The following is a 27765-nucleotide window of genomic DNA, read 5'->3' as shown; positions in this document are numbered from 1 at the left end:
AAGAGATTCAAAGATTTAAAGATTAGTGTTATTTGTCACATGTACATTGAAGCATACAATAAAATGCATTATGTTGCGTCAATGACCAACAATTTAATTATTGTGCTGGGGCAGCCTGCAAGTGATGCCACGCTTCCTGCAGCAACATGCCCACAACCTAACCCTAACCTGTACATCTTTAGAATATGAGAGGAGAACAGAGCCCCCAGAGAAAACCCACGGGGTAATGGGGAGAACATACCACCTCCTTACAGACAGTGGCAGGAATTGAGCCCTGACTGGAAATCACTGGCATTAAACAGCATTGCACGAACCTCTATCTGCTGTTGGCCTGTCCTAGTAGCAGTAAATATATTTATGTTAATACTGTACTTTCTAATGTTAATGTTTAACACATTAGCAGGCAAATATATAAAACTTAAGTGTTTATCATTGGATATAGTGTAAGCAATCAAGTTTATTTGTATAACACTTTTCAAACACAAAGCAGTTCAAAGCATTTTACATAGAACAAAATATAAGAATTAAATATCAAATTTCAGAGAATATAGATGTAGAAACTTTATTTCAAGTCTTGAGTTTCAAGAACACTAAAGATGAAAAAGCTGTTTACCATTGAGGGTGATACAAAGAGCAATATCTTATCATCTCCAGTAATAAGGGAGGTAACAGACTTCTAAGACTCTGAATATTTTCAAAAGGCAGGAGATATGGTGCAGAATAAAATTCAAGGAATTGAATAGAAAGTCAAACAGAAACTCCTCCACGGGCACTGTCTACACGTCTCGCTTCCTCGGGAAAGCAGCCAACATAATCAAAGGCCCCACTCACCCTGGACACTATCTCTTCTCATCCATCCCGACATACAAAAACCTGAAAGTACATACCACCAGGCTCAAGGACAACCTCTCTCTTGCCGTTCCTTACCAGGATAAGAAGGCCTCTCAATCTCACAATCTACCTCATCATTTTGTTTTTATTAAAGAGATACAGCACAATAGGAGACTCTTCAGGCCCAGTGAGCCTGCGTTGTCCGATTACAATGTGACCAATTAACCCCCTAACCCGTACATCTTGGAATGCTGTTGGAAACCGGAGCATCCGGAGGAAACTCTTGCAGTCATTGGGAGAATGCACAAAGTCCAAACAGACAGCGACAGGAATTGAACCCAGGTTGTTGGCATGGTCAGAGCGTGGGATGGCACGGCTGCTAACGGTTTGTGTAACGCTTTACAATCAGCAATCAGGGACTATCCAACAGTGAGTTTTATCCACAATAAATGCAATAAATATTCAAAGCGCTCTCTAAGGTGTAGCACCGGAATTTATTTCAATAAATATTATATTGCAAGCGTTTAAGCTAAACTCATAATTTGACAATGGTGATTTGACCATGTGTGTTAACAGCATGATATTGATACAAAGCCAAGTGTCTCTTGTTGGGACACTGAAAATATCCAATCAACTACAAATTCATTTTAGTTTTACTCAGGCTAAGAATGCCAGATGAGCAAATAGAAGTTAGACCAGTGGACTGACAATTCTGACCAATGATAATGGATGAAGCTGTTCAAGATAACACAGAATCTAGTACAGTACTTGCATTGCAAACTTGACAGTGACTAAAAACTACAACACTTTTTAATAATGAACCTCCACATGACAATAGCAACTCTTCCCTTCAAAACATCTAGCCCAGGAACACAATGAATGATCAACAAATGAGTGTTATTTTCAAGGTCACCTTTGCCAATACCCAATCACTGCGAGGTGTTCCTCTGGAACAAAAATTGCTGTGTTCATTATCAGCACCAGACCTAAACAGCACAGTTCTGGATACCACTTGTGAACTCTTAATGAAAGCATGTTAACATTTATGATCCTTGCTGTATTATGAGCAGTGACAACATTCTCCCTCACCCCCGCGACCCCCCCCATGGACGTTGTCTCAGAGGAGTAACTATCTTGTCATCGTCCAGTTCACTTTAAGAGATGCTTGAGCTGGTCCTGAAGGTTCGTAGAAAGTTCAACACTGACAATTAAGAGAAAAAAAAATCCAGTTATATTTAATCTGGTAAAATGGCTTTACAGTAACCATTCATCAATAGTTAATCAAACAACATCTTCCTTCCCCCTGTTTTAATTTGGCATAATTTATTGTACAGATGAAATAAATAAGTGAAGCACTTGTTTCATATTTGAACAAAAATCTTTTTAAATACGTTCTAACAAACATAATGTTCTGCAAGAACAAAATACTGCAGTTGTTGGAAATCAAATGGAAAGATGCCAGAAACACTGGGGGGGAGGCCGGTCGGTGGGGTGGGGGAATTAAGATGAAGGGAGCACATCAGATTTAAAACTTCAGAGTGAGATGGTAGCATAGTGGTTAGTGCAATAAACTTGAAAGAGGTCAGAGGAAATTGACAAGGATGCTTGAGGACCTGAGTTAAAGGGAAGGGATGAATCGGTGAGGACCTTATTCCCTGGGTCACAGGAGGATGAGGGGATATCTTATGGAGATATGCAAAATTATGAGGGATATAGAGAGGATGAATTCATGCAGGCTTTTTTCCCCTCAGTTTGTTTTAGACTTGAACTAGAAGTCATTAACTTAAGGTGAAAGGTGAAAGGTGAAATATTTAAGGTGAACCTGAGGTGGAACTTCTTCATTCAAGAGGGTGGTGTGAGTTTGGAACAAAATGCCAGCAAAAGTGGTAGACGCGGGTTCAACTGCAGCATTTAAGAGGATAGGTAGATGGATGAAAGGAGGGCTATGGTCTGGGCACAGCTAGATGAGACCAGTAGAAGACCATGCCAATGTGAATTTGATGGGCTGAAGATCACATTTCTGTATTGTAGTACTCTATGACTCTGTGGTTCAATAGCAAAATCTGTTTGATAACTTTCCTATTACAATGTTAAAAACAGTGCAAACTGCTGCCGTTGTGGTTGTTGATGTATAAAGTGTAATTTTAAAGTGCTCACAACAAATGAATGAGAACGGCTCTCGCCAGCTGGGGAGCAGGTGAAAAAGTCTGAGCACGTCTGGAACATTTTGTGAGAGTGGTGAATCACAAATGTGAAGCTTTGGAACATATTGTTTAAGATGATAAGATAAATGTGGGATGACCTTCCTTCCTTCATTCACGCACAGTAGATCATTAATTTCTGGCCACCACATTGCTTGTTCTTCTCTCTTGGCGGTCATCAGCATGTTCTCTTTCCTAATCAGAGTTTCAAGGATCTTTCATTGTGTTGAAAAATGTGAAAATAATTTAAACTATAAATCTGGGATAGAAGGTCGAACAAGTAAACCATGTTGACAGCTCCACAGCTTTACAAAATTCCAGTTAAAGTCCCCAAGACATTAAGGACAAACAAATATTACACATGTATTTGTCTCAGCATTTGGAAAAAAGAGAATAGATTTGGTGTAACAAGATTTTATCCACTTGCATTTTCTGCGCTATTGGAAGAAAATATACCACAGTGCCCTGCAGGGATTTAACGTTGCTTTAACTATACCTGTCACACATAGATAAATATTTTAACCCACTTTCGAGGGGAAATATATAAAAATGGAAAAAATGATGAAAAATAATAAATGCAAATACTGGAAATCAAGAGCAACACACACAAAATGCTGCAGGAACTCAGCAGGTCAGGCAGCATCGGCGTTTTGGGCCATGATCATTCATTAGGACTGGAAAGGAAAGGGCCAGGGCAAGAAGCCACAATAAGAAAGTGGGCAGAGGTGAAGGAGGATAAGCTGGCAGGTGATAGCTGAAGTTAGGTGAGGGGGAAGGTGGCTGTGTGGGGGAGGAGGGATGAAGTAAGAAGCTGGGAGGGAAAAGGTAAAGGGCTTCAGTAGCCTGATGGGAAAGGATAGTGATCATAGGAAAAACAGGGGGAGGAGAGGCACCAGAGAGAGGTTAAGGGCAGGAAATATCTTAACTTAAGGGACATTTTTCGTCCCTCTTCCCTCTGGGAGAAGGCTCAGGAGCTTGAAGACTCGTACGGCCAGATTTGGGAACAGCTTCTTTCCAACTGTGATAAGACTGCTAAATGGATCCCGACCCGAATCTGGGCCGTACCCTCCAAATATCCGGACCTGTCTCTCGGTTTTTTTGCACTCTTACTTTCTCTTTTCTATTTATGATTTATAATTTAAATTTTTAATATTTGCTATCAATTTGCACTCCAGGGAGCGCAAGGCGCTGAATCAAATATCGCTGTGATGATTGTACGCTCTAGTATCAATTGTTTGGCAACAATGAAGTAATTTTTGGTAATTATCTCCCATTCCCCTTCCCTCTTCTTGCATACTCCATTCTAGCTCCCCTCTTACCACTTCTCTTTTCACCTGGTTATCACCTTCCCCCAGTGCTCCCCCCCTTCCCTTTCTCCCTCGGTGGACTCTCCTATTAGATTCCTTCTTCTTCAGCCCCTTACCTTTCCACCTCTCACCTCCCAGCTTCTTACTTTATTTCCCCCTTTCCCACCTGACTGACTTCACCTCTCACCTTCTTGCTTGTTCTCCTTCCTCTTCCCAACTTTGTACTCTGGCTTCTTCCCCCTTCCTTTCCAACCCAGATTGAGGGTCTCGGCCTGAAACATCAACTGTTTATTCATTTCCTGACCTGCTGAGTTTCTCCAGCAATTTGTGTGTGTTACTCTATTTCCTGCATCCGCAGAACCTTGTGCTTATGAAGGGCAGGAAATTTAACAGTTATTTCCAGTGTTTGTTAGTGACTCTACGTTTATGCCTTAGCTAAGCTCTTTGAACTTAAGAGTTTTACTTACTCATATAGGGTCGAAGGCATGAATTGTACCACACTTACCATGTTCTCCATTTCACAACCAATGGGAATATGCTGTCAGTAATATCAGAGTCAGATTTAGTATCACTGGCAAATCTGTTGTTCTGTGGCAGCAGTACAATGCAATATATAATAAAAACTATGAATTGCAATAAGTATATATTAAAAAAATTAAGTAGTGCAAAACGCAAGGAAAATAATAGCGAGGTAGTGTTCATGGGTTCATTATCCATTCAGAAATCTGAAGGTGAATCTGAAGCTGTTCCTGAGTGCATGTCTTCAGGCTCCTGTGGCAATGAGAAATGGGCATGTCCTGGGTGATGGGAATCCCTAGTGATGGATTCTGAATTTTTGAGGTATTGCATTTTGAAGGGGTCCTCGATGCTGGGGAGGTTAGTGCCCGTAATGGGGCTGGCAGAGTTTACAACTTTCTGCAGCTTTTTCTTATCCTGCGCAGTGGCTGCCTCATTTCAGACGGTGATGCAACCAGTTAGAATGCTCCCCACGGCACTTCCATAGCAATTTGCAAGTGTCTTTGGTGACATACCAATTCCCCTCAAACACCTAATGAAATATAGCTGCAGTCATGCCTTCTTTGTAATTGCAGCAGTACGTTGGGCCCAGGATAGATCCTCAGAGATGTTGACACTCAGGAACTTGAATCTGCTTGCCCTTTCCACTGCTGACCCCTCGATGAGGACTGGAGTGTGTTCCCTCGGCTTCTCCTCTTCCCCCTTTCTTAAGTCCACAATAAATTCTTTTGTCTTACTGACATTGACTGCAAGGGTGGTGTTGCAACACCACTCAACCAGCCAATCTAACTCGCTCCTGTACAGCTCCTCATCACTATCTGAAGTTCTGTCAACAATAGTTGTGTCATCAGCATACGTATACGTGGTGTTTGAGCTGTGTCTAGCCACACAGTCATGGGTGTAAAGAGAGTAGAGCAGAGGGCTAAGCATGCATTCCTGAGGTGTGCCAGTGTTGACTGTCACTAAGGAGGAGATGTCATTCCCAATCTGCACTGAGTGTGGTCTCCCGATGAGGAAGTCAAAAATCCAGTTGCAGAACATGGTACAGCAATCCAGGTTTTGAAGTTGTTAATTAGAACTGACGGTATGATTGTGTGAATGCTGAGCAGTAATTAATAAACAGCAGCCTGACGTAGGCAATGTCTTGTACTGCGTGTGGGATGTGGGAAGTCTGTGAAACCCCCAGTCTTCCAGATAAACACATCTGCTCCAGGAGCACCGAGCTGCAGCTCCTGAGAGAACGTATTAAGGAACTGGAGCTGCGGCTCGATGACCTTTGACTCACACGGAGAATGAGAAGGTGATAGACGGGAGCTACAGGAAGGCAGTTACCCCTAGCTTGCAAGAGACAGGTGGCTGTCAGGAGGAGGAGGGAAAATGCACAGCCAGTGCAGAGTACACCTGTGACCATTCCTCTCAATGATAGTATACAACTTTAGATACTATTGAGGGAGATGACCTACTAGGCAGGAGCCACAGTGTCCAGGTCTCTGACACAGAGTCTGGTGCTGTGGCTCAGAAGTGCAGAGAGGTGAAGCGGACAGCAGCGTTGAGAGGAGATGAGGAGGTTCATTAGTCAGAGGAACAGAGACGAGGTTCTGTAGGTGTGATAGAGACACCTGGATGGTATGTTCCCTCCCTGATGCCAGGATCAGGGATGTCTCAGACTGTATCCATGGCATTCTCAAGGGTGAGGGTGAGCAGCCAGAAGTCTTGGTACGCATTGGCATCAATGCTATAGGTAGACAAGGAGGTCCTGAAGAGAGATTTTAGGGAGCTAGGGAAAAACAGAACCTCCAGGATAGTAATCTCCAGATTGAATATGATGATTTCGCAGGTGAATCTGTGGCTGAGGAATTGGTGCAGGGGACAGGGATTCAGATTTCTGGATCATTGGGATCTCTTCTGTGGAAGGTATGACCTGTAGAAAAGGGACAGGTTACAGCTGAAAACCGAGGGGTCCAATATTTTTGCGGGCAGGTTTGCTAGAGTTGTTCGGGAGGTTTAAGCTAAGTCTGGCAGGGGATGGGAACCAGAGTGATAGGGCTGAGGATGAGATAGTTGGTTTATAAAGAAAGGCAATGTGTAGTGAAACTGCTAGTAAGGAGAGGCTGATGATAGGGCAAAATTGTGGTCATCATCTTGGATGATGGAATTGATGCTTCCGTTGCAAAGTTTGCAGACAATATGAAGTTAGGAGGAGACGCAGGTAGTTTTGGTGAACTAGGGAGGCTACAGAAGGACAGACAGATTCGAAGAATGGGCAAAGAAGCAGCAGGTGGGATACAGTGTTAGGAAGTGCATGGTCATGCACTTTGGTAGAAGAAATGAAAGGGTTGACTATTTTCTAAATGAAGAGAAAATATGAAAATCTGTGGTGCAAGGGGATTTGGGAGTCCGTGTGCAGGATTCTCTAAAGGTTAATTTACAGGTTGAGACTGTGGTGAGGAAGGCAAATGCAATGTTACTATTATTTCAAGGGGACTATAATATAAAAGCAAGGATGTAACGTTGCGACTTTATAAAGCACTGGTAAGGCCTCTCTTGTGTATTGTGAGCAGTTTTGAGCCCCTCACCTTAGAAAGGATGTGCTGAAACTTGAAAGGGTTCAAATGAGGTTCATGAAAATGATTCTGGGATTAAATGGTTTGTCATATGAAGAGTGTTTGATGGCTCTGGGCTTGTATTCGCTGAAATTTAGAAGAATGAGGAGCGACCTAATTGAAATTAAAGTGAATGTGGAGAGAATGTTTCCTGTGGTGGGAGAATCTAAGACCAGAGGACTCAGCCTCAGAATAGAGGGGCATCCTTTTAGAATGGAGATGAGGAGGAATTTCTTTAGCCAGAAAGTGGTGAATCTGTGGAATTTGTTGCCACAGCTGTAGAGGCCAAGTCTTAATATATAGTTAAGGCAGAGGTTGATAGATTCTTGATTGGTCAGGGCATGGTGGGTGGGGCGGGGGGGTGGAAGACAGGAGATTGGGGCTGACAGGAAAAATGAATCAGTGGCAATGAAATGGTGGAGCAGACTTGATGGGCCAAATGGTCTAATTCTGCTCCTATATCTTCTGGTTTTAAGGAATTATTATTGTCCAGATGATCCAAGGCGAGTGGAGAGCCAGCGGGATTGCATCCACTGTAGGTTGATTCTGGAGACAGGCAAATTGCAGTGGGTCCAGGTCCTACTAGGCCATGACCAACCTTGCAAAGCACTTCATCAGATTAGATCACTCGCTGTCACGCCCCCTTCATGTACAAACTCCTCCAACACCTCTCTGATGCAGGCTGCAGTACCATCTGCACCAAGTCCAGTTCCTTCAGTTTCTCCGTCAACAAGCAACTCACAGATGATATAGACCTTCAGAACTTTAAGTTCTTAATGTCAAAGGATTCAAAATACATTTATTATCAAAGTATGTGCAGTATATAACCCTGAGATGTCTTGTCTGCAGACAGCCATGAAACAAAGAAAACCATGATAAACATCAACCCCCCAACCCCCCATGCAAAAACAAATCATGCAAAAGGCAACAAGTAAAAACAAGTGAAAACGGAGAAAATAGTACGCAAAATCAAAAGAGTCCAAATTCAGATCAACTCTGTGTTTAGTCCAATCCACAAATTGCTGACCAAGAACTTTGGTATCATCATCTGACAGCATCGGGGGGAGAAAGAGACTATTTGCGTATAGGGACCTCCCTTTGGCAGCAGTGAGCAAGAGGCTGGTAGACAGTGCTGAACACTCGCTCGCCTCGATGTTTCAATGTTCCTCAACACATTACTCAGTGGAAAATTGAGTTGATCTTGGCCTCAAGGTTGCTTGCCTCCCAAAATCTTCTCGGAGACAGCGAAGAACCAGAATGCTCAATCGTCCTAAAAACACACCATTAAACTGTAGATCACAGACTTCAACACCATCAGAACCAGATTTAAAAGAAAAAGAAGACATAAAAGTGAAAGATACAGTTTTCGTGGACCCTCTGGAAAATGTTGCTGTTCGCTGCTGCCATCGAGCTGGATCTTGCTATCGTAAAAAATATGGTTAAAATGACAATAACACCTTTGGTTGGTTGGCCCTGTAGAAGCCACTGCTCCCGAGAGCACCGCTAACTTACTGGAAGAAAATCTTACAAGAATAGCAATTGCCTTATGTAGTCTCTTATTGGCTTTTGATGTTGCAAGTTGAGGTTGGAAATTTCAGCCAGATACTGAGGGAGCTCAGGAGGCACACAGGAGCGAGATAGATCAGGTGGCTGTACTCAACATTGGGAAGACCAAGGAATTGATTGTATACTTCAGGAAGGGGAAATTGGGAGAACATATAACAGTTCTCACCGAGGAATCAGTAATGGAAAGGGTGAGCAGTTTCAAGTTCCTGTGTGTCAACATCTCTGAGGATCTATCCTGGGCCCAACGTTAAATGATGAAGGCATGCCAGTGGCTACATTTCATTAGGAGTTTGAGGAGATATGGTACGTCACCAAAGGCTGTAGTAAATTTATACAGATGTACTGTGCAGAGCACCTGACTGGTTACATCACTGTCTGGTATGGAGGGGCCAATGTATAGGACTGGAAAAAGCTGCACAAGGTTCACACACAGCCAGCTCCATCACAGACACTAGCAGCTCCACTATCAAGGCCACTTTTAAAAGGCAGTGCCTTAAGAAGGTGGCATCTATCATTAAGGGCAACACCATCTAGGACATGCCCTCTTCTCAATACTACCATCTGGGAGAAGGTACAAGGGCCTGAAGACCCACACTCAGCATTTTAGGACAGCTTCTTCCCCTCCACCATCAGATTTCTGAACAGTCCACGAACGCTATCTTGCTCTCTTTTTGCACTGTTCATTTAATTTTCTAATATATCCTTATAGTAATGTTTTATGAATTGCACTGTGCTGCTGCCAGAAAACAACTAATTTTACGAGGCATGTCAGTGATGATAAACCTCCCACCCACCCATTCACACACACAGACACAGACAGGTTCCAACCCCAGTCCTTGACCCAGACTCGCAAACATGCTGTGCCAGCTAAGAGTTTGGAGCTGGAAGATAGTGGAAGGTGAATAATCGATGGAGGTAGACCATCTTACTCTTTAAGTTGTTGGATGCAAAGGCAGTATGGCTGATGTTCCAGTATGCCTTAATTAGAGAACACTATAGTATAGTATAGAGCCTCTGGTCCACAATGTTGTGCCAACCTTGTAACCTATTCCAAGATCAATAGAACCCTTCCCTCCTGCACAGCCCTCCATTTCTCTATCAACCATGTGCACCATACATTAAGATGAACAGAAACATACCTAAAGAGAGAAATAATAATGATACCGATTAAAATAATTGAAATGAACAATACAGAAGGAAGTAACTCAGTCAATTGTTTCTACACCAATCAACCCGATTCCACCTTCACAGCAACTTCAGACCACTAACAGTGCAGGAAATACTTACTTTTTCTGTATAGCTTCTTGTCTGTAAAAGAATAAAGAAACTTAATGTGCAGTATTTTTTTTACAGATATTGAGTACACTTTATTAAAAACAATATTAAGTTTATCTATTTTCTTCTGGTTGTTGATAAAGTTAACCATTTTTTCTGTTTACTGGAAGGAGGTACTTTACACTGGTCTTTAGGGATCAGTGGTAAAGTACAGCACAGGAGGAGACTCGTGGACCATCATTTTTCAGCCAAAAATGTCCACTTAAAACTTACTCCACTTAAGTTCACAGAACACTCTAGCACAGAAACAGGACCTTTGGACCATCTAGTCCATGCCGAAGTGTTGTTCTGCCATGTCCCAACAACACTCCTCCCTACCCCTCCCATCCGTATACTTACCCAAATTTCTCCAAAATGTTGCAATTGAATTTGCATTCACCACTTCCGCTGTAAGTTCATCCCACACTCGCACCACCCTCTGAGTGAAGAAGTTTCCCCTCATATTCCTTTGAAATATTTTACCTTTCACTCTTAACCCATAAACTCTAGTTGTAATCCCACCCAACTTCAGTGGAAAAAGCCTGCTTGCATTTACCCTATCTACACCCCTCATAATTTTGTATACCTCTATCACACCTCCCCTCATTCTCCTACACTCCAGGGCATAAAGTGCTAATCTATTCAACCTTTCCCCATAATTCAAGTCCTGAATTCCTGGCAACATCCTTGTAAACTTTCTCTGTACTTTATCAATCTTATGCATATCTTTCCTGTGGGTAAGTGACCAATGACTGCACACTGTGCTCCAAATTAGGCCTCACCAATGTGTTACACAACTTCAAGATAACATCCCAACCCAGGAATTCAATATTCTCTGAATTATGAAGGTCAATATGCCAGAAGCTCTCTCCCCACCTCCCATTTGCCAGCTTCTTGGACTATAAGCTCACCCAGTCAGTTTTTACACAGTGAGGATTCCTGTCTTCACCCTCCCCTCAGGAAGTGAATTCCAGTCATCAAACACTCTTTGATTAAACAGTTTTTCCTCAGAATCAGAATCAGGTTTATTATCACCGGCATGTGACGTGAAATTTGTTAACTTAGCAGCAGCAGTTCAATGCATTACATAATATAGAAGAAAAAACCAAATAAAATAATAAATAAATAATGGTATACATATATTGAATTGACTAAAAATCATGTAAAGAACAGAAATAATATATATTTAAAAAATGAAGTAGTGTCCAAGGGTTCAATGTCCATTTAGGAATCGGATGGCAGAGGAGAAGAAGCTGTTCCTCAATTCCCTTATAACCTTCTCACCACCTTCTTTAAATCTATACTCTTTGTTTATTAACCTCGTGGATAACAGGAATCCGTTCCCCATATAGCCTATCCGGGATTTCATAAATCTAACTTAGTTTCCTCAGAGCTGAAGACAGCAAAGTTCACAGAAAATCATGTTAACAATAGTGTGTCAATGCCAGATTCACACAGTGCTATAAACCTTCTGTAGCACTTCCCCTCATTTAGCAGGGTTTAAAATTGGCTTATTTTCAAACACATTTCTAATTAAATCATATTGATCATTGTTGGTTAAAGCCTTTTCACATTTACATTGATAAATGTCTTTATAATTGAAATGAATTGTTAATAGTGATATAAACACAAGAAAGTCTGCAGATGCTGGAAGTCTAAAGCAACACACACAAAATGCTGGAGGAACTCAGCAGGTCAGGCAGCAACTATAGAGATGAATAAACAGTTGATGCTTCAGGCTGAGAACATTCATCAGGACTGATAGTTATTTACCAGTTAGTCCTGTTTAATGGTAACTTCCTTGCTGTTCTTCTCCTCTGTTCCTTCCTCTCCCCCCACCCACACCAGACCTGCAGGCTTCCAGGATCCAGCAATGCTGCTCTAAAATTTCTGCAACTGTGGTTTTTAGACTGAACAAATATAAAGTACTTTAAAAATAACTGGACACAATTCTTTGGCCTGCATCATGGCCATACTGGACATAGTTTTGGGATGTAAAGTTAAACTGAGATGGGATGGGTCAGGGGAAGGGGAAAGATGGAAACAACAGGAAAATCAAAGGAATAATACTTACTGGTATTGCAGATGTGTTGTTATGATTGACATTTTACGCAAGCTCTGCCCAAAACAAGGAGAAAATATTGAAAACATTATGGTAAGTGTGAAGACATGAAAATATCAGCAAGAGTGAAATGAAAAATAAAGCAAGTAAAAGATGCTTGATTACTGTATTAAGTTATGAAATGGATTGGGACATGTTCTCCAATGGGTGTTAAAATATATTCAAAACTACAACAGATGATCCAAACATTACAACTATGCTATTTTGATTAGCTTGCTGTGTGTAAGCTTCCTGGCATGTGAAAAACAATCTAGCACTTTCCTGACACGTGTCCCCCATTATAACTGTCCCTACACTGTAAACAGCACCTAATGTTTTTAATGGGATGTCCTTTTTGTGAAAGAGGTTATATAAATAAAAACCTTCCTTAATTGTACAGCTTCCCTGCTATAATATAACAAATTTGAGCTCTCCTCCATTACTTTGAGCAAGTTATTTTATAGCCGCCGATTTTTAGATACACACAAGTGTAAGCAATATGTGATAGCTACCAGGGTTGTATCTATATATGGAAAGTTTCTTAGATAATTTCACTTCTTTTATATCTTTTACTTTTGTTGTTTTTTCTTGGCTGTGATTCTGGTACTGTTGGAGCCTGTTTGGAGATTGTTTGGGTGTTCCAGCACTCTGCGATCTCTGAGAGGATTCCGGGAGACAGAGGCAGCGTGCGCAAACCTCGTGGCGAGTTGGCTGTGGGACGGGGCGCAAACCGATGTTTGACTCTATTTCGCCAATTAAAGCTCCCGTTGTGCCCCGATTAAAGTGACAAGGGAGATTGAAACATCAAGGCAAATGCAGGCGCTGCCGGAGAGGGGGGGAGCCTGCCACTGTGCCCAGAGAATGCTACTCAGGTTTTCTGCATTTTGGATATGGACTTGGACAATAAACTTTTTTCCCCCAGTCGTTTTTTGCCTGATCTTTCTCGAGTTTTTGTGTGGGGTGGGGGGAGGGATTTGGGAGTTGATGTGCCTGTTCTATTTTTCATTTTTTTGTGCAGGGAGGGGGATTTGGGGGTCGATGTACCTGTTCCGTTTTGTTTGGGTTTTTTTGTGCAGGGAAGGGGATTTGGGGGGGTTGATGCTCCTGTGCTGTTTTTGTTTTTTTTTGTGGAGGGAGGGGAATTTGGGGGTCGATGCGCCGATACTGTTTTTGTTCTTCTTTTTGTGCAGGGAGGGGGTTGATGTGCCTGTTCTGTTTTTGTTTGTTTTTTGTGTGGGGAGGGGGATTTGGGTGTCGATGTGCCTGTTCTGTTTTTGTTTGTTTTTTTTGTGTGGGGAGGGGGATTTGGGGATTAATGTGCCTATTCTGTTTATGTTCATTTTTTTGTGTGGGGAAGTGGAATTTGGGGTTGATGATCGTGCTGCCTTTCTTTTCCCTCTTGGTTTCATGGCTACCCGGAGAAGGAGAATTTCAGAGTTGTATACTTTGATAATAAGTGAACTTTTGAGAATCTGGCTGTTGATGTCCCGTCTTATCAATTTCTCATAACAGTAAACAAAAAGCACACCCACAAAATGTCAGTCATCCTTGCAGGCTTGCTTCCTGTTTGCTGTTGAGACACTCTTTCTGGAGGATGAGTAAGTTAAGTTGACGTATTATTGTCACACGTACCGAGGTACAGTACTGTGAAAAATTTCAATAAGATTACTGAATGAACCTATTGTCTCATTACAGGGACTCTAGACCTCACAATTTCCCACATCATGGCCTTGCACACTATTCTACCTGCACTGCACTTTCTTTCCATAAGACACAAGAGTAATATGAGGCCATTCAGCCCACTGAGTCTGCTCCGCCATTCAATCATGGCTGATTTACTTTCAACCCCATTCTCCTGTCTTCTCCCATTACCTTTGATACCCTTAGTAATCAAGAACCTATCAACCTCTACTTTAAATATATCCAATCACTTGGCCTCCACAGCTGTCTGTGGCAATGAATTTCACAGATTCACCACCCTCTGGCTAAAGAAATTCTTCCTTATCCCTGTTCTAAAGGGACATCCTTCTATTCTGAGGCCCTCTGGTCCTGGACTCTCACACTGTTAGAAATATCATTTCCACGTCCACTTTATCTAGGGCTTTCAATGTTCGGTAGGTTTCAATGAGATTCCCTACACTGTCACGCCACTATTCCTCTAAACTCTGGAGCGTACAGGCCCAGTGCCACCAAATGTTTTTCATTCCCAGGGTCATTCACGTAAACCTATTCTGGATCCTCTCCAATGTCAGCACACCCTTTCTTAGATCTGTAACAGTAACAATTTATTCTGCATTCTGTTATTGTTTTTCCCCTGTTTGTGTGATGTGATGAATTGGTCTCTGGTACATGTGAAAATAATAAACCAATTACCAAGCAAGGTATGCCATGTCCCCTTCCATCACCAGTGTCTGGCTTATAGATTCACTCTAAACTTAGCAGGTTCAGAGGGAAATTTACATAGTATACTATCTACGAGGTGAATTAATATGCACTGAGGACTGGTAATGTCAGATAGTCTGGGAAATCTTCAAATTCAGTCCAAGCAAATTCACAAGCATGCCGGACTATTGGAGTAATACACCTTGGGATTTTGCAAGTGAGATAGATTGGCTGGTTCAGAGGTATCGCAGTAAGAACCTCGCACTCAATGTTAGCAAGACCAAGGAACTAATTGTGGACTTCAGGCAAGAAAGCAAGAGTTTTTCAGTGAAGTAAAACTAATACTGTACTGCTGTCACATTGCAAAAAGCATGTGTGAGGGGACAATCGAGATGATTACAGCAACATACACTCAGTGGCCACTTTTTCAGTACACCTGCTCATTAATATTAATATCTAATCAACCAATCAGGTAGCTGCAACTCAAAAGACCGAATATCAGAATGGGGAAGAAATGTGATCTAAATTACTTTGACCATGGAATGATTGTTGGTGCCTGATGAAATGGTTTGAGTATCTCAGAAACTGTTGATCTCCTTGGATTTCCACACACAACAGTCTCTGGAGTTTACAAAGAATGGTGCGAAAAAAAAAATCCAGTGAGCAGCAGTTCATGGGCGGAAATGCCTTGTTAATGAGAGAGACTGGCTCAAGCTGACTGGACAGCGACAGTAACTCAAATAATCACGTATTACAGCTGTGGTATGAAGAAAAGAATCGCTGACGGCATAACACATCAAACCTTGAAGTGGATGGGCTACAGCAGTGGAAGACCATACTGGGTTCCACTCCCGTACCTAATAAAATGGCCACCGAGAGTATCTACAAGTGTGCTCCAGGGAATGTTGCAAATAATCAGTAAGGCAGGCAGCATCTGGAGAGAAATAGAGTCATCACAAAGAGTACTTACATCCTCAGAGTGCAGAATGGAGTCCTCCTGCATCACCATGTTTCTAGCTGCCTGACCCAGGAGCTGCAATGGAAAAGTCAACTCAAAATTACTCATTTAAACACGCTGCATTTGTTTAGCAACCTTCTGATCACTTGTCTTGCAAAAGTACTCAGCCCCAACGCTTTGTTCACATAAATGAGTATTACAAGCAGGGATTTTGATCAATTTAACTGAGAACTTTTATTTGTGAATCACATGCTTTTTTTCACAGTAGAGCCCAAAAACCTGTAAGGCATGCAAACCCAGAAATTTTAAAACTGAAACGTCAGCACCTCAGAAGTATCCATCCCTTTTTGCTCAACCACCTCTTGCAGCGATTACAGCCAGTAGTCTTTTTGGATAAGTCTGTATTAGCTTTGCATAATGTGATAGAATAAAATATGCCCATTCCTCCTTGCAAAATTGTTCATGCTGTGCCAGGTTCAACAATCCTGAGGCCTTGCCAGAGATGTTCGATAGGATTATGGTCGGGTCTCTGACTGGGCCACTCAAGGACATCAATTTTCTTAATTTGAAACCACTCTATGGTTGTTCTGGCAGTGTGCTTTGAGTTGTTGTCCTGCTGAAAGATGAAATTCCTCTCCAGTTTAAGCATTCTGGCAGAGGCTAGCAGGTTTTTATTCAGGATCTTTCTACATTTAGCAGCATTCACCTTCCCATCAATCCTGACCAGATTTCCAGTCCTTGCTGCTGAAAAGCTTCCCAATAGCATGATACTAACTCCTCTATACTTTACAGTAGGGATGGTGTTACTTGGGTGATATGTAATCTTAGATTTACGCCACATGTACTGTTTAGTGTTGAGGTCAAAAAGTTCCACTTTAGTGTCATCCAACCACAAGACCTTCTTTCACATCTTTATAGTATCTTCTAAGTGATGCTTTGCAAAGTCTTTATGGGCAAGGATATGCTTTTCCTTTATATAGCCAGGGCTCTTTCCTGTCACTCTTCCATAAATGCCCTTTTATGCAAGGCCTTAGAGGGTGTGGAGCCATGAACCTCATCTCTAGTTGCAGTGACTGACTTCTGCAGCTCACTCTTAACGTCCTCTCTTACAAGTGCTATTCTTCTCCTGACCTAGACATGGCTATAGTTTCATATTTTTTCCACTTTTTCCACAATGGACTGTGCCGAGCTCCAAGGTATGTTCAGCGTCTTTGAGATGCTCTTGTACCCTTCCCCAGATGTGTACTTCTCTATTAACATTTCCCTCACTTGTCTTGAATGCTCTTTCAACTTAATTTTGGTTTGGTCCATTGAAACTCTGATATACTGTTGGACCTCAAACAGAGAGGGGTTATTTATTCTTGTTTGTCATGTATATTAATGATCTGGATGACGGGGTGGTAAATTGGATTAGTAAGTATGCAGATGATACTAAGATAGGTGGAGTTGTGGATAATGAAGTAGGTTTCCAAAGGTTGCAAAGAGATTTAGGCCAGTTAGAAGAGTGGGCTGAAAGATGGCAGATGGAGATTAATGCTGATAAATGTGAGGTGCTACATTTTGGTAGGACTAATCAAAATAGGACATACGTGGTAAATAGAAACATAGAAAATAGGTGCAGGAGTAGGCCATTCGGCCCTTCAAGCCTACACCGCCATTTATTATGATCATGGCTGATCATCCAACTCAGAACCCCGCCCCAGCCTTCCCTCCATACCCCCCGACCCCCGTAGCCACAAGGGCCATATCTAACTCCCTCTTAAATATAGCCAATGAACTGGCCTCAACTGTTTCCTGTGGCAGAGAATTCCACAGATTCACCACTCTCTGTGTGAAGAAGTTTTTCCTAATCTCGGTCCTAAAAGGCTTCCCCTCTATCCTCAAACTGTGACCCCTCGTTCTGGACTTCCCCAACATCGGGAACAATCTTCCTGCATCTAGCCTGTCCAATCCCTTTAGGATCTTATACGTTTCAATCAGATCCCCCCTCAATCTTCTAAATTCCAATGAGTACAAGCCCAGTTCATCCAGTCTTTCTTCATATGAAAGTCCTGCCATCCCAGGAATCAATCTGGTGAACCTTCTTTGTACTCCCTCTATGGCAAAGATGTCTTTCCTCAGATTAGGGGACCAAAACTGCACACAATACTCCAGGTGTGGTCTCACCAAGGCCTTGTACAACTGCAGTAGTACCTCCCTGCTCCCGTACTCGAATCCTCTCGCTATAAATGCCAGCATACCATTCGCCTTTTTCACCGCCTGCTGTACCTGCATGCCCACTTTCAATGACTGGTGTATAATGACACCCAGGTCTCGTTGCACCTCCCCTTTTCCTAATCGGCCACCATTCAGATAATAATCTGTTTTCCTATTTTTGCCACCAAAGTGGATAACTTCACATTTATCCACATTAAATTGCATCTGCCATGAATTTGCCCACTCACCCAACCTATCCAAGTCACCCTGCATCCTCTTAGCATCCTCCTCACAGCTAACACTGCCACCCAGCTTCGTGTCATCCGCAAACTTGGAGATGCTGCATTTAATTCCCTCATCCAAGTCATTAATATATATTGTAAACAACTGGGGTCCCAGCACTGAGCCTTGCGGTACCCCACTAGTCACCGCCTGCCATTCTGAAAAGGTCCCGTTTATTCCCACTCTTTGCTTCCTGTCTGCTAACCAATTCTCCACCCACACCAATACCTTACCCCCAATACCGTGTGCTTTAAGTTTGCACACTAATCTCCTGTGTGGGACCTTGTCAAAAGCCTTTTGAAAATCCAAATATACCACATCCACTGGTTCTCCCCTATCCAGTCTACTAGTTACATCCTCAAAAAATTCTATGAGATTCGTCAGACATGATTTTCCTTTCACAAATCCATGCTGACTTTGTCCGATCATTTCACCGCTTTCCAAATGTGCTGTTATCACATCCTTGATAACTGACTCCAGCAGTTTCCCCACCACCGACGTTAGGCTAACCGGTCTATAATTCCCCGGTTTCTCTCTCCCTCCTTTTTTAAAAAGTGGGGTTACATTAGCCACCCTCCAATCCTCAGGAACTAGTCCAGAATCTAACGAGTTTTGAAAAATTATCACTAATGCATCCACTATTTCTTGGGCTACCTCCTTAAGCACTCTAGGATGCAGACCATCTGGCCCTGGGGATTTATCTGCCTTCAATCCCTTCAATTTACCTAACACCACTTCCCTACTAACTTGTATTTTGCTCAGTTCCTCCATCTCACTGGATCCTCTGTCCCTTACTATTTCTGGAAGATTATTTATGTCCTCCTTAGTGAAGACAGAACCAAAGTAATTATTCAATTGGTCTGCCATGTCCTTGCTCCCCATAATCAATTCACCTTTTTTTTTGTCAAAGTCTTAGATATCATGCCAAATTTTCACAAACTGTTAAGTAGAGGCACTGTTCTGTTTTTATTGTAATTGTAATTACATGCTGGGCCCAGGACATGTCCTCTGAAATGATAACACTAAGGGATTTAAAGTTACTGACCCTCTCCACCTCATGGACCTCCAGTTTCCTAAATGGTAGGGCATTGAAGAATCCAGTAGAACAGAGGGATTTAGGAATAATGGTGCATAGTTCCCTGAAGGTGGAATCTCATGTGGATAGAGTGGTGAAGAAAGCTTTTGGTATGCTGGCCTTTATAAATCAGAGCATTGAGTATAGGAGTTAGGATGTAATGTTGCAATTGTACAAGGCATTGGTAAGGCCAAATTTGGAGTATTGTGTACAGTTCTGGTCACCGAATTATAGGAAAGATGTCAACAAAATTGAGAGAGTACAGAAAAGATTTACTAGAATGTTACCTGGGTTTCATCTCCTAAATTACAGAGAAAAGGTTGAACAAGTTGGGTCTTTATTCTTTGGAGCATAGAAGGTTCAGGGGGGACTTGATAGAGGTATTTAAAATTATGAGGGGGATAGATAAAGTTGACGTGGATAGGCTTTTTCCATTTAAAGTGGGGGAGATTCAAACAAGAGGACATGAGTTGAGAGTTAAAGGGCAAAAGTTTAGTGGTAACATGAGGGGAAACTTCTTTACTCAGAGAGTGGTAGCTGTGTGGAACGAGCTTCCAGCCAAAGTGGTAGAGGCAGGTTCGATGTTGCCATTTAAAGTTAAATTGGATAGCTATATGGACAGGAAAGGAATGCAGGGTCATGGGCTGAGTGCAGGACGGTGGAACTAGGTGAGGGTAAGAGTTCAGCACAGACTAGATGGCCGTTTTCCATGCTGTAATTGTTATATAGTTATATGGTTATGAAGTCATTGAAACAGGTGATTTCTACATCGCCATGTTGGGTGAGTTGGCAAGGTAATTGCAGTTGAGGAAAGATAGCATAGTAATTACAAAATAGATGAATATTTTTTCAGCCTCACATTTTTGTTTCTTAAACTTATGGCACATTTTTGACAGGTTTCGGAATTTTTCTTTTGATTTGACATAATAAACAATGTTTTGTAGATTAGCTCAAAAATCCTTCAATATATTTTAAATTTAGAAAATGAGACAGTAAAGTGTGAAAATAGTTGTGGGGGTTGAATACTTTTTCAAGGCACTGTACGTTCTTTCTTGTAAAAAAAATGTAGAATTTAAATTTATGCTTTACTTGTGAATGCCGCTTATTTCATGCTATGTGTCTGTGATGTTGCTGCAAGTAAGTTTTTCACTGGATCTGTGCACATATGTGCTGATGACAATAAAAACTCGACTGACTTTGTTATGTCAACAAGCACATTGGGTTATTTGTGATGATAGTTTGTAAAGACATAACACAAGAGATTCTGCAGATGCTGGAATTCCTGAGCAACACAGGGAAACAACAAATTTCATGACATACGCCAATAATATTAAACCTGCTTCTGATTATTATCTTACTGGAAATCTGGTAACGAGGTACAGGCTATTGAGATTTGGAGTCACGAAAGACACTCAACACTACATTCAATGTAAATACTGTCTGCACCTGAGAACTTGTTACTCCTTCAGTTGGAATACAGTCTTTTCCACTTCAGATTGGCTTATTGTTAAATACACAAGGCCATAATGAAACTCCTTGCTCATGTGAAGCTTATAAATAGAATCGTTGGTAATAATAAATGTAAAAATAAATACAGCAACAAGTGGAAAACAACAGAATGGTACAAAGTGTAACAGTGCAAAATGAACTGTTAAAGTGACAATAACAAAAGCAGTTGAATATCACAGCCCCACCAGGAAGGGAATGTGAGAGAGGGTGACTGCTTCAGAGATCTGATAGTAGTGGAGGAGAAGCTGTTTTTCAGTCTGGCTGTCCGGGCTTTCAAGCTCCACTAAGGTAGAAGAGAGCAAAGGGGAATGGCCAGGGTGACTGCCATCCTTGCTGACGCTGTCAATCTTCCTGCCTCAATGCACTGTGAAGATGGCCGGACGGATACCTTGTTTAGGTTTTACCAGGATCACTCAGCACCAGACACCGTCACAACCATGGTCCGAACATGAAACACGCAGTAGAACAGCAGGGGTGAGGAGCGTGCAGCTGCCCTTAAAATCAGTGCAGTGTTCACCTGTGTGTGATATTGAGGAGCTGTGGTAAGCAGAGCCAATAGATATCAAGGAGAAAAACACTCTTAAGGGTTCGAGTTATGCCTCAGAGAAAGGTCATCGATCACCCTTTTCCCAGAGCATCTCACCATTAATTCCTCAGGCGTTTTTAATAACCTTCCTTCTGGCATAAGGTCAGATGCTTACTGAAGACTACAGAATGTTTAACTCCATTAGTGAGGCAGCCAAGACCTAAGCATTCAGACATGGGCTAATATGTGGCAAGTGGCAAGTAATATTCACCGCTACATGTGACAGGCTATGATCAACTCTAACCATCTACCCTGACATTCAATCACACCATCAGAAAATATCTCAAAATCCCAGGTTACCATTTCCAGAAACTCAAAACACTCTAGATTCCAGTATCTAAAGTCTCTTACGTTACGTAGATAAAATGCCAATAATTCCTTTGAATACCATAGGATCTTTGATGTCAATTTAAGAGGGCACAAGCAATTTCAGTTTAGTGTTCTCTCTGAAAGACAGCACCTCTGACTGTTAAAGAAGAGCTTAAAGATCAGCTTAATATTCACAGGTGCATCAAAACATAGTGAAACATGTTGTTTTTGTGTCAACAACCAGCTCAGTCCAAGAATGTGCTGGGGCAGCCCACAAGTATTGCCATGCTTCCAGCACCAACATAGCATGTCTTCAACCTACTAATGCTAGATCTTTGAAATGTGGGAAGAAACTGGAACACCCAAAGGAAACTCACACAGGCACAAGAGAACATAGAAACTCCAGACACCGGCGGGAAGGGAACCCCATCTTCCTATCACTGGTGCTGTAACGTTTTACACTAACCACTACTCTACCGTCCCCCTCCCCAAGACTGTTATCTGGCTGGTCATTTTCAGCAAAAATATAAACTTCTGGAAGAAGCACCTGAGAAGATAAAGGAATGGCCAACATTTAGCGTCGGAACCTGAGACCCTGATCAGCAATACAGGAAGTAAGAGTGTGGGGCTAACTGAACTGTGCCTCCACAGATGCTGCTTGACCTGTCAAATTCTTCCAGCAATTTATTTGTTTTAAGCTCTAAACATGCTTCTACCTAGCCTTATCTCATTGTCATGAAATAAAGAGGCTGCCATATATCAGCTTCTATGAACAGGGAAAATAAAAAGAACCCTTCAGGTCAACGAGATTTTGTAAGAATTGAACTATTAACTCTATTAGTACACTTCAGATGCTGCCTGATCTCCCAAGTATTTCCAATACTTACCCCATTCCCCATCCTCCTGCCACCTTACCAGGGATAGGGTTCCTCTTGTCCTCACCTACCGCCCCACCAGCCTCCACATCCAGCACATAATTCCCCAAAACTTCCGCCATCTCCGACAGGTTCCCACCGCCAAGCACTTCTTTCCTCCCCCTAACTTCCTGCTTTTCACAGGGATTGCTCCCTACACAACTCCCTTGTCCATTCATCCCTCCCCACTGATCTCCCTCCTGGCACATATGCTTGCAAGCGGAACAAATGACCCTACACCTCCTCCCTCACTGCCACACAGGGCCCCAAACAGTCCTTCCAGGTGAAGCAACACTTCACCTGTGAGTCTGTTGGGGTCATATACTGTGTCTGGTGCTCCCGGTGCAGCCTCCTGTACATCAGTGAGACCCGATGCAGATTGGGAGACTCAGTACCTATGCTCCGTCCACCAGTGTGTTGCTCCAATACTCTCTGCTTTCTTTAGAAACACATAGATTTGCTCTTCCGTGGTTCTTTTCACGAAGCTGATTTAATAAGTACAAACAAGATGACGTCAACTTGTGAGATGAGATTGTTTGCATCCGCATGTTATGTACTTCCTCATATTCCATCCAAAAGATGTCATCTCCACCAGTGCAGTACTCTCTCAGCATTGCCAGCATAACAAATATTGACTAACTTCCTAAGCAATTTCAGAGGGCACTCAGGTCAATAACTTTCCCTTAGATAAAGGGTTCATCTTTAATATAGGAGAGGTCTGCTCAAGAGTCTGATAACAGTGGGATAGAAGCTGTCCTTGAAACATATACAGTACCACCAGATTCAAGGTTTCCTATCCTATTCCCAATTGGCTGGGAGGAGGGGGAAGAGGAGTGAAAGACATAGGAACAGGATTAGGCCATTCAGCCCATCGAGTCTGCTCCATTCCGTCGTGGCTGATTTATTAACCCTCTCAACACCATTCTCCTGCACAACCTTTGACGCCCTGACTAACCAAGAACCGATCAACCTCCACACAGAGGGCAGGGGATGAAACGCGACCTGGGCCAGAAACGGAACTGGAGGAATTGGAGTGGAAACCAAGTCCGCGACTGAGACCCGGCACTTGGGATCCAACAACGAACCCCACCTGGGCCTGGGTCACAACCCGGCCCCTAAAGGGGGAGGAGGGGCCGGCGGCTTGTTTTTCTCGATGCGCCGCCCATACCTCGGAGCTGCGGGAGCCCTTCAAGATCTGCTTAGTGAGCGCGATCACATCCGTGGTGCAGGCGGACACTTTCTCCGACAATAAACCTTTCACCGACTGACCGAAGCGAGCCTGCGGCTCCGCGGCCGCCATCTTCCTCCGGCTTACGGTGGCCGGATAGGCCCGCCCGCACTCGGCGTTTCAAACCCACTGGGGACGGGAGGCTCCGCTGCCACTAAAAACTTATTCCTGCTTCCCAGCGGCAGATGTGTCTAGACTCGGCTGCTTTAAAATACCACAATTTTAAAATATTGCATTATAAAACAAACTATATAGGCTAATAAATAATTAGTAAATTGGTTTGTTATTGTCACATGCCAAAAACTGTTTTGCATGCCATCCGAGCAAATTGTTTCTTTGCATCAGTGCACTGAGGTTGTACAAAGGAAAAGCAAAAATCAATGCAGAATAAAGTATTAGAGTTACAGAGAAATTGCATAGCAGGTAACAATAAGATGCAAGGTACATTGTGATGATTGATGTTCATTTTAACGTACTAGAGGTCCGTTCAATCGTCTAAGGCTTTATATCTTCCACCTGATGGGAGGGGGAGAAGAGAGAAAGTCCATGCTGGTTGGGGGTCTTTGGTTATGCAGACTGCTTTTCTAAGGCCAAGAGAACTGTAGACAAGTCCCCCAGAGGGGAGACTGGTTCTCCTGATGTTCTGAGCTGTGTCCGTAATTGTCTGCAGTTTCTTGCCATCACGGGCCCCGCCAAAGCCATAATGATACAGATAGGATGCTTTGTATGGCGCCTCAATAACAAATAGTGAGCATCAGATTGGGCCTGCCATTTTAAAGCCTCCTGAGGAAGCAGGGGTACTGATGCACTTTCTTGGCCGTGGCTGGTGATGTTCACTTCAACCTCTCAACCTCAGCTCCTGGACTACGTCCACTCCCTCTGGCCTCCCTTCCTGAAATCAATGACCAGCTCTCTTGCTCTGCTGACATGGATTGTTGTCGTGATCCCATGTCGCTACAGTTTGCAATGAGGAAGTCCCTCTGTCACTCAGTGAACCATCCCAGGGAGCCGCTTGAGGGGCAACAGCCCTCCTGGTTTGAAGAAATGGAATAACACGAAGTAACATTGAAATAAGAATGTCCTCTTCAGCACTGCCATTTTGTTAAATTGTTAGTGAGGCTTCACTGAATATTTGATTCTTATTGCAGAGCAATATGTTTTGATTTTGGTAATACAGACATCCCACCTCTCCCAGAAGTTCGGGGGGTCTCCCGCATATGAATAGTGGCTCCCTGATGCCCGCAAATTATATACAATATCACGGAAATCAATTTTTTTGAGAGCGAGCGAGAGAAAGCAAGAGAGAGCGACCACGAGAGAGCGCGAGAGAGAGTGAGAGCGAGAGAAAACAAGCGTGAGCGAAAGCAAGCAAGAGCGTGCAAGCAACCACGCGAGAGAGAGAGCGCACACACGAGCAAGAGCGCGCCATGGCAGAGTGTTCCAAAAAGAATATAAAACGTACGTCACCCCAGACTACACTAAAGTGTACCCCTGCCTAATACGGGTCCAAATAATGACAGTGTTGCTCACTGCACAGTTTGCAACAGTGACTTTTCTATTGCTCATGGTGGGTTAAAATGTAAAAGACATGTTGAGATGAGTTTAACAGGTGTCATTTGTTCATTAGCATAGCTAACGTTATTTAAACTAGCTGGCCAGCTGCTAAGGAGCTACTCTATTGCAGTCATCTCATCTCTCCCGGAAGTCTCCCGCAAACTGATGGTGCTACCTCCCTGAAATGAGTTTTTGCAGGGTGGGATGTCTGGTAATAAAAAATCTCAGTTAATATGTTCAATATAATTATATCACTGGCTATAGGAACTATCTGGTGCTCGCATGGGTAACTGAACACTCCTTTTTTTATATAAAAACAGAAAATGTAGAAAACACTCAGCAGGCCAGGCAGCATCTGTGGAAGAGGATCCAAGCAACACACACAAAATGCTGGAGGAACTCAGCAGGCCAGGCAGCATCTATGGAAAGAAGTACAGGTGATATTTTGGACCGAGACCCTTCATCAGAATTGGAGAAGAAAAAAGGTGAGGAGTCAGTGTAAGAAGGGGAGGAGAGGGGGGAAGGGAGGAAAAAACACAAGATGATCGGTGAAACCAGGAGGGCGGGAGGGGGGAAGTAAAAGGGCAGGTGTAGCACTTCACATCAAAGTCGCTGGTGAACGCAGCAGGCCAGGCAGCATCTCTAGGAAGCGGTACAGTCGACATTTCAGGCCGAGACCCTTCGTCAGGACCCTTCCCCTTCCCCCACCAAGGTGTAGCACTTGTTCCATTTGCAAGGTTAAGTGCCAGGAGTGAGATCAGTGTGGAGGGATGAATGGACAAGGGAGTCGCGGGGTGGGGAGGGAAAGATGTGTTTGGTAATGGGATCCCGTTGGAGATGGTGGAAGTTGTGGGATGGTGGGAGGATGGGGAGAGGGCAGACATATGCGAAATGGAAGAGCTACGGTTGAGGGCAGCATTGATGGTGGAGGAAGGGAAGCCCCTTTCTTTGAGGAAGAAGGACATCTCTGTAGTTCTGGAATGAAAAGCCTCATCCTGAGAGCAGATTTAGTGGAGACAGAGTCAAGGTATGCAGATACAAGTTCTGTGGGGCAGAAACAATGCGTCTACCTGGACAAACGGGTTTGTGGATCTTGGGTAGGAGGTAGAAACGGGATTACGGGGTGAGGGAACTATGAGGTTGGTGGCAGTGGATAGGAGATCCCCAGAGTAAATAAGGTCAGTGATGGTGTGGGAGAAAGAAACCATGTCCGTTTTCTCTTTCTACAGATGCTGCCTGATCTGCTGAGTGTTTTCCGGTTTTATTTCAGCTTTCCAGCATCTGCAGATTTGTTGTTGTTGTTGTTGTTGATTTCACTGCCATCTTTCTTCCGAGAACGCTAACCTTGAAGAAGCCCTCTTCTGCTCTTTGATGGGACTTCTTTCTGCCTATTTTTCCTAGTGCACTCTCTGTAACAATGTGTTCCACAACACTGTTCTAGGAAGCTTGCAGTTGAAGATCATAATCTTCATGGGATTTCTAAACACAGTACTGGGATGGCACAGGATTTGTTTTAATGCCATTAAAAAGCAAAGAAGTAATTTAGAGGCCAAACTATTGTTGGATTTAGCAGGAAAGAACTCACGCCAAAATTTATGTAACTTAACAGCTCAGGGAGCTGGTAAACTTAACAATAGCCTTCAACCAGCGTAATCAAAGATACTACATGTCCCAGACACCCCCTCCCCCCCACTGGGCAGAAGATACAGAAACCTGAAAGCCCATACACTGAGCTCAAGGACAGCTTCTACCTGGTTATTGTAAGACCATTGACTGGTTCCTTAGTACAATAAGATGGACTCTTGACCTCACAATCTATCTCATGATCTTGCATCTTATTGCTTTTCTGCACTGCACTTTCTCTGTAGCTGTTACACTTTATTCTGCATTCTGTTATTGTTTTACCTCGTTCTCCCTAATGAACTGTTATGATCTGACCCGTATGAACAATATGCAAGGCAAGCTTTTCACTCTATCTTGGTACATGTCAAAATCAGAATTTGAATCAGGTTTATTACCTCTGACATACTGTATATTGTTGATTTGCAGAGGCAGTACATAAAAGAACTAGAAGTTACAATATGAAATAGTTTTAAAAATAAATAACAAGTGCAAAAATAGAGCAACATGTCTTAGGAACGGATTCTTCCCTTTGGCTATCAGATTTCTGAACAGTCCACAAGCTCATGAACACCACCCTCTTTCCATTCTTTTGTAGTGTTTTTGTAATTTATATTAATTTTGTCTTTATCCTCTACTGCTGGCACATATCTAGATTAGGAGAACACTCAGTCCTCTTTTGCTTCAAATAAGTAATCTGTAATATATCTGAT

The 27765-nt window shown here is 42.8% G+C and overlaps 1 protein-coding gene across 1 annotated transcript; it reads right to left on the bottom strand.

Moving 5' to 3' along the window:
- Nucleotides 1-416: 416 nt before the first annotated feature.
- Nucleotides 417-23992, bottom strand: borcs7 (BLOC-1 related complex subunit 7). The gene is made up of 5 exons (XM_063071299.1): nucleotides 23819-23992; nucleotides 15792-15854; nucleotides 12413-12456; nucleotides 10312-10332; nucleotides 417-2032 (listed from the first exon to the last, which is right to left on the bottom strand). The coding sequence occupies exons 1-5, from the start codon at nucleotides 23948-23950 to the stop codon at nucleotides 1981-1983; spliced, it is 312 nt and encodes a 103-aa protein (XP_062927369.1). The 5' UTR covers nucleotides 23951-23992; the 3' UTR covers nucleotides 417-1980.
- Between the last annotated feature and the right edge of the window lie 3773 nt (nucleotides 23993-27765).

This window comes from Mobula hypostoma, chromosome 19 (genome assembly GCF_963921235.1).
Source record: "Mobula hypostoma chromosome 19, sMobHyp1.1, whole genome shotgun sequence".
In the NCBI taxonomy this organism is placed as follows: Eukaryota; Metazoa; Chordata; class Chondrichthyes; order Myliobatiformes; family Myliobatidae; genus Mobula; species Mobula hypostoma.
Note: the sequence above shows the minus strand (reverse complement) of the source record. Positions and strands in the feature narration are given on the sequence as shown.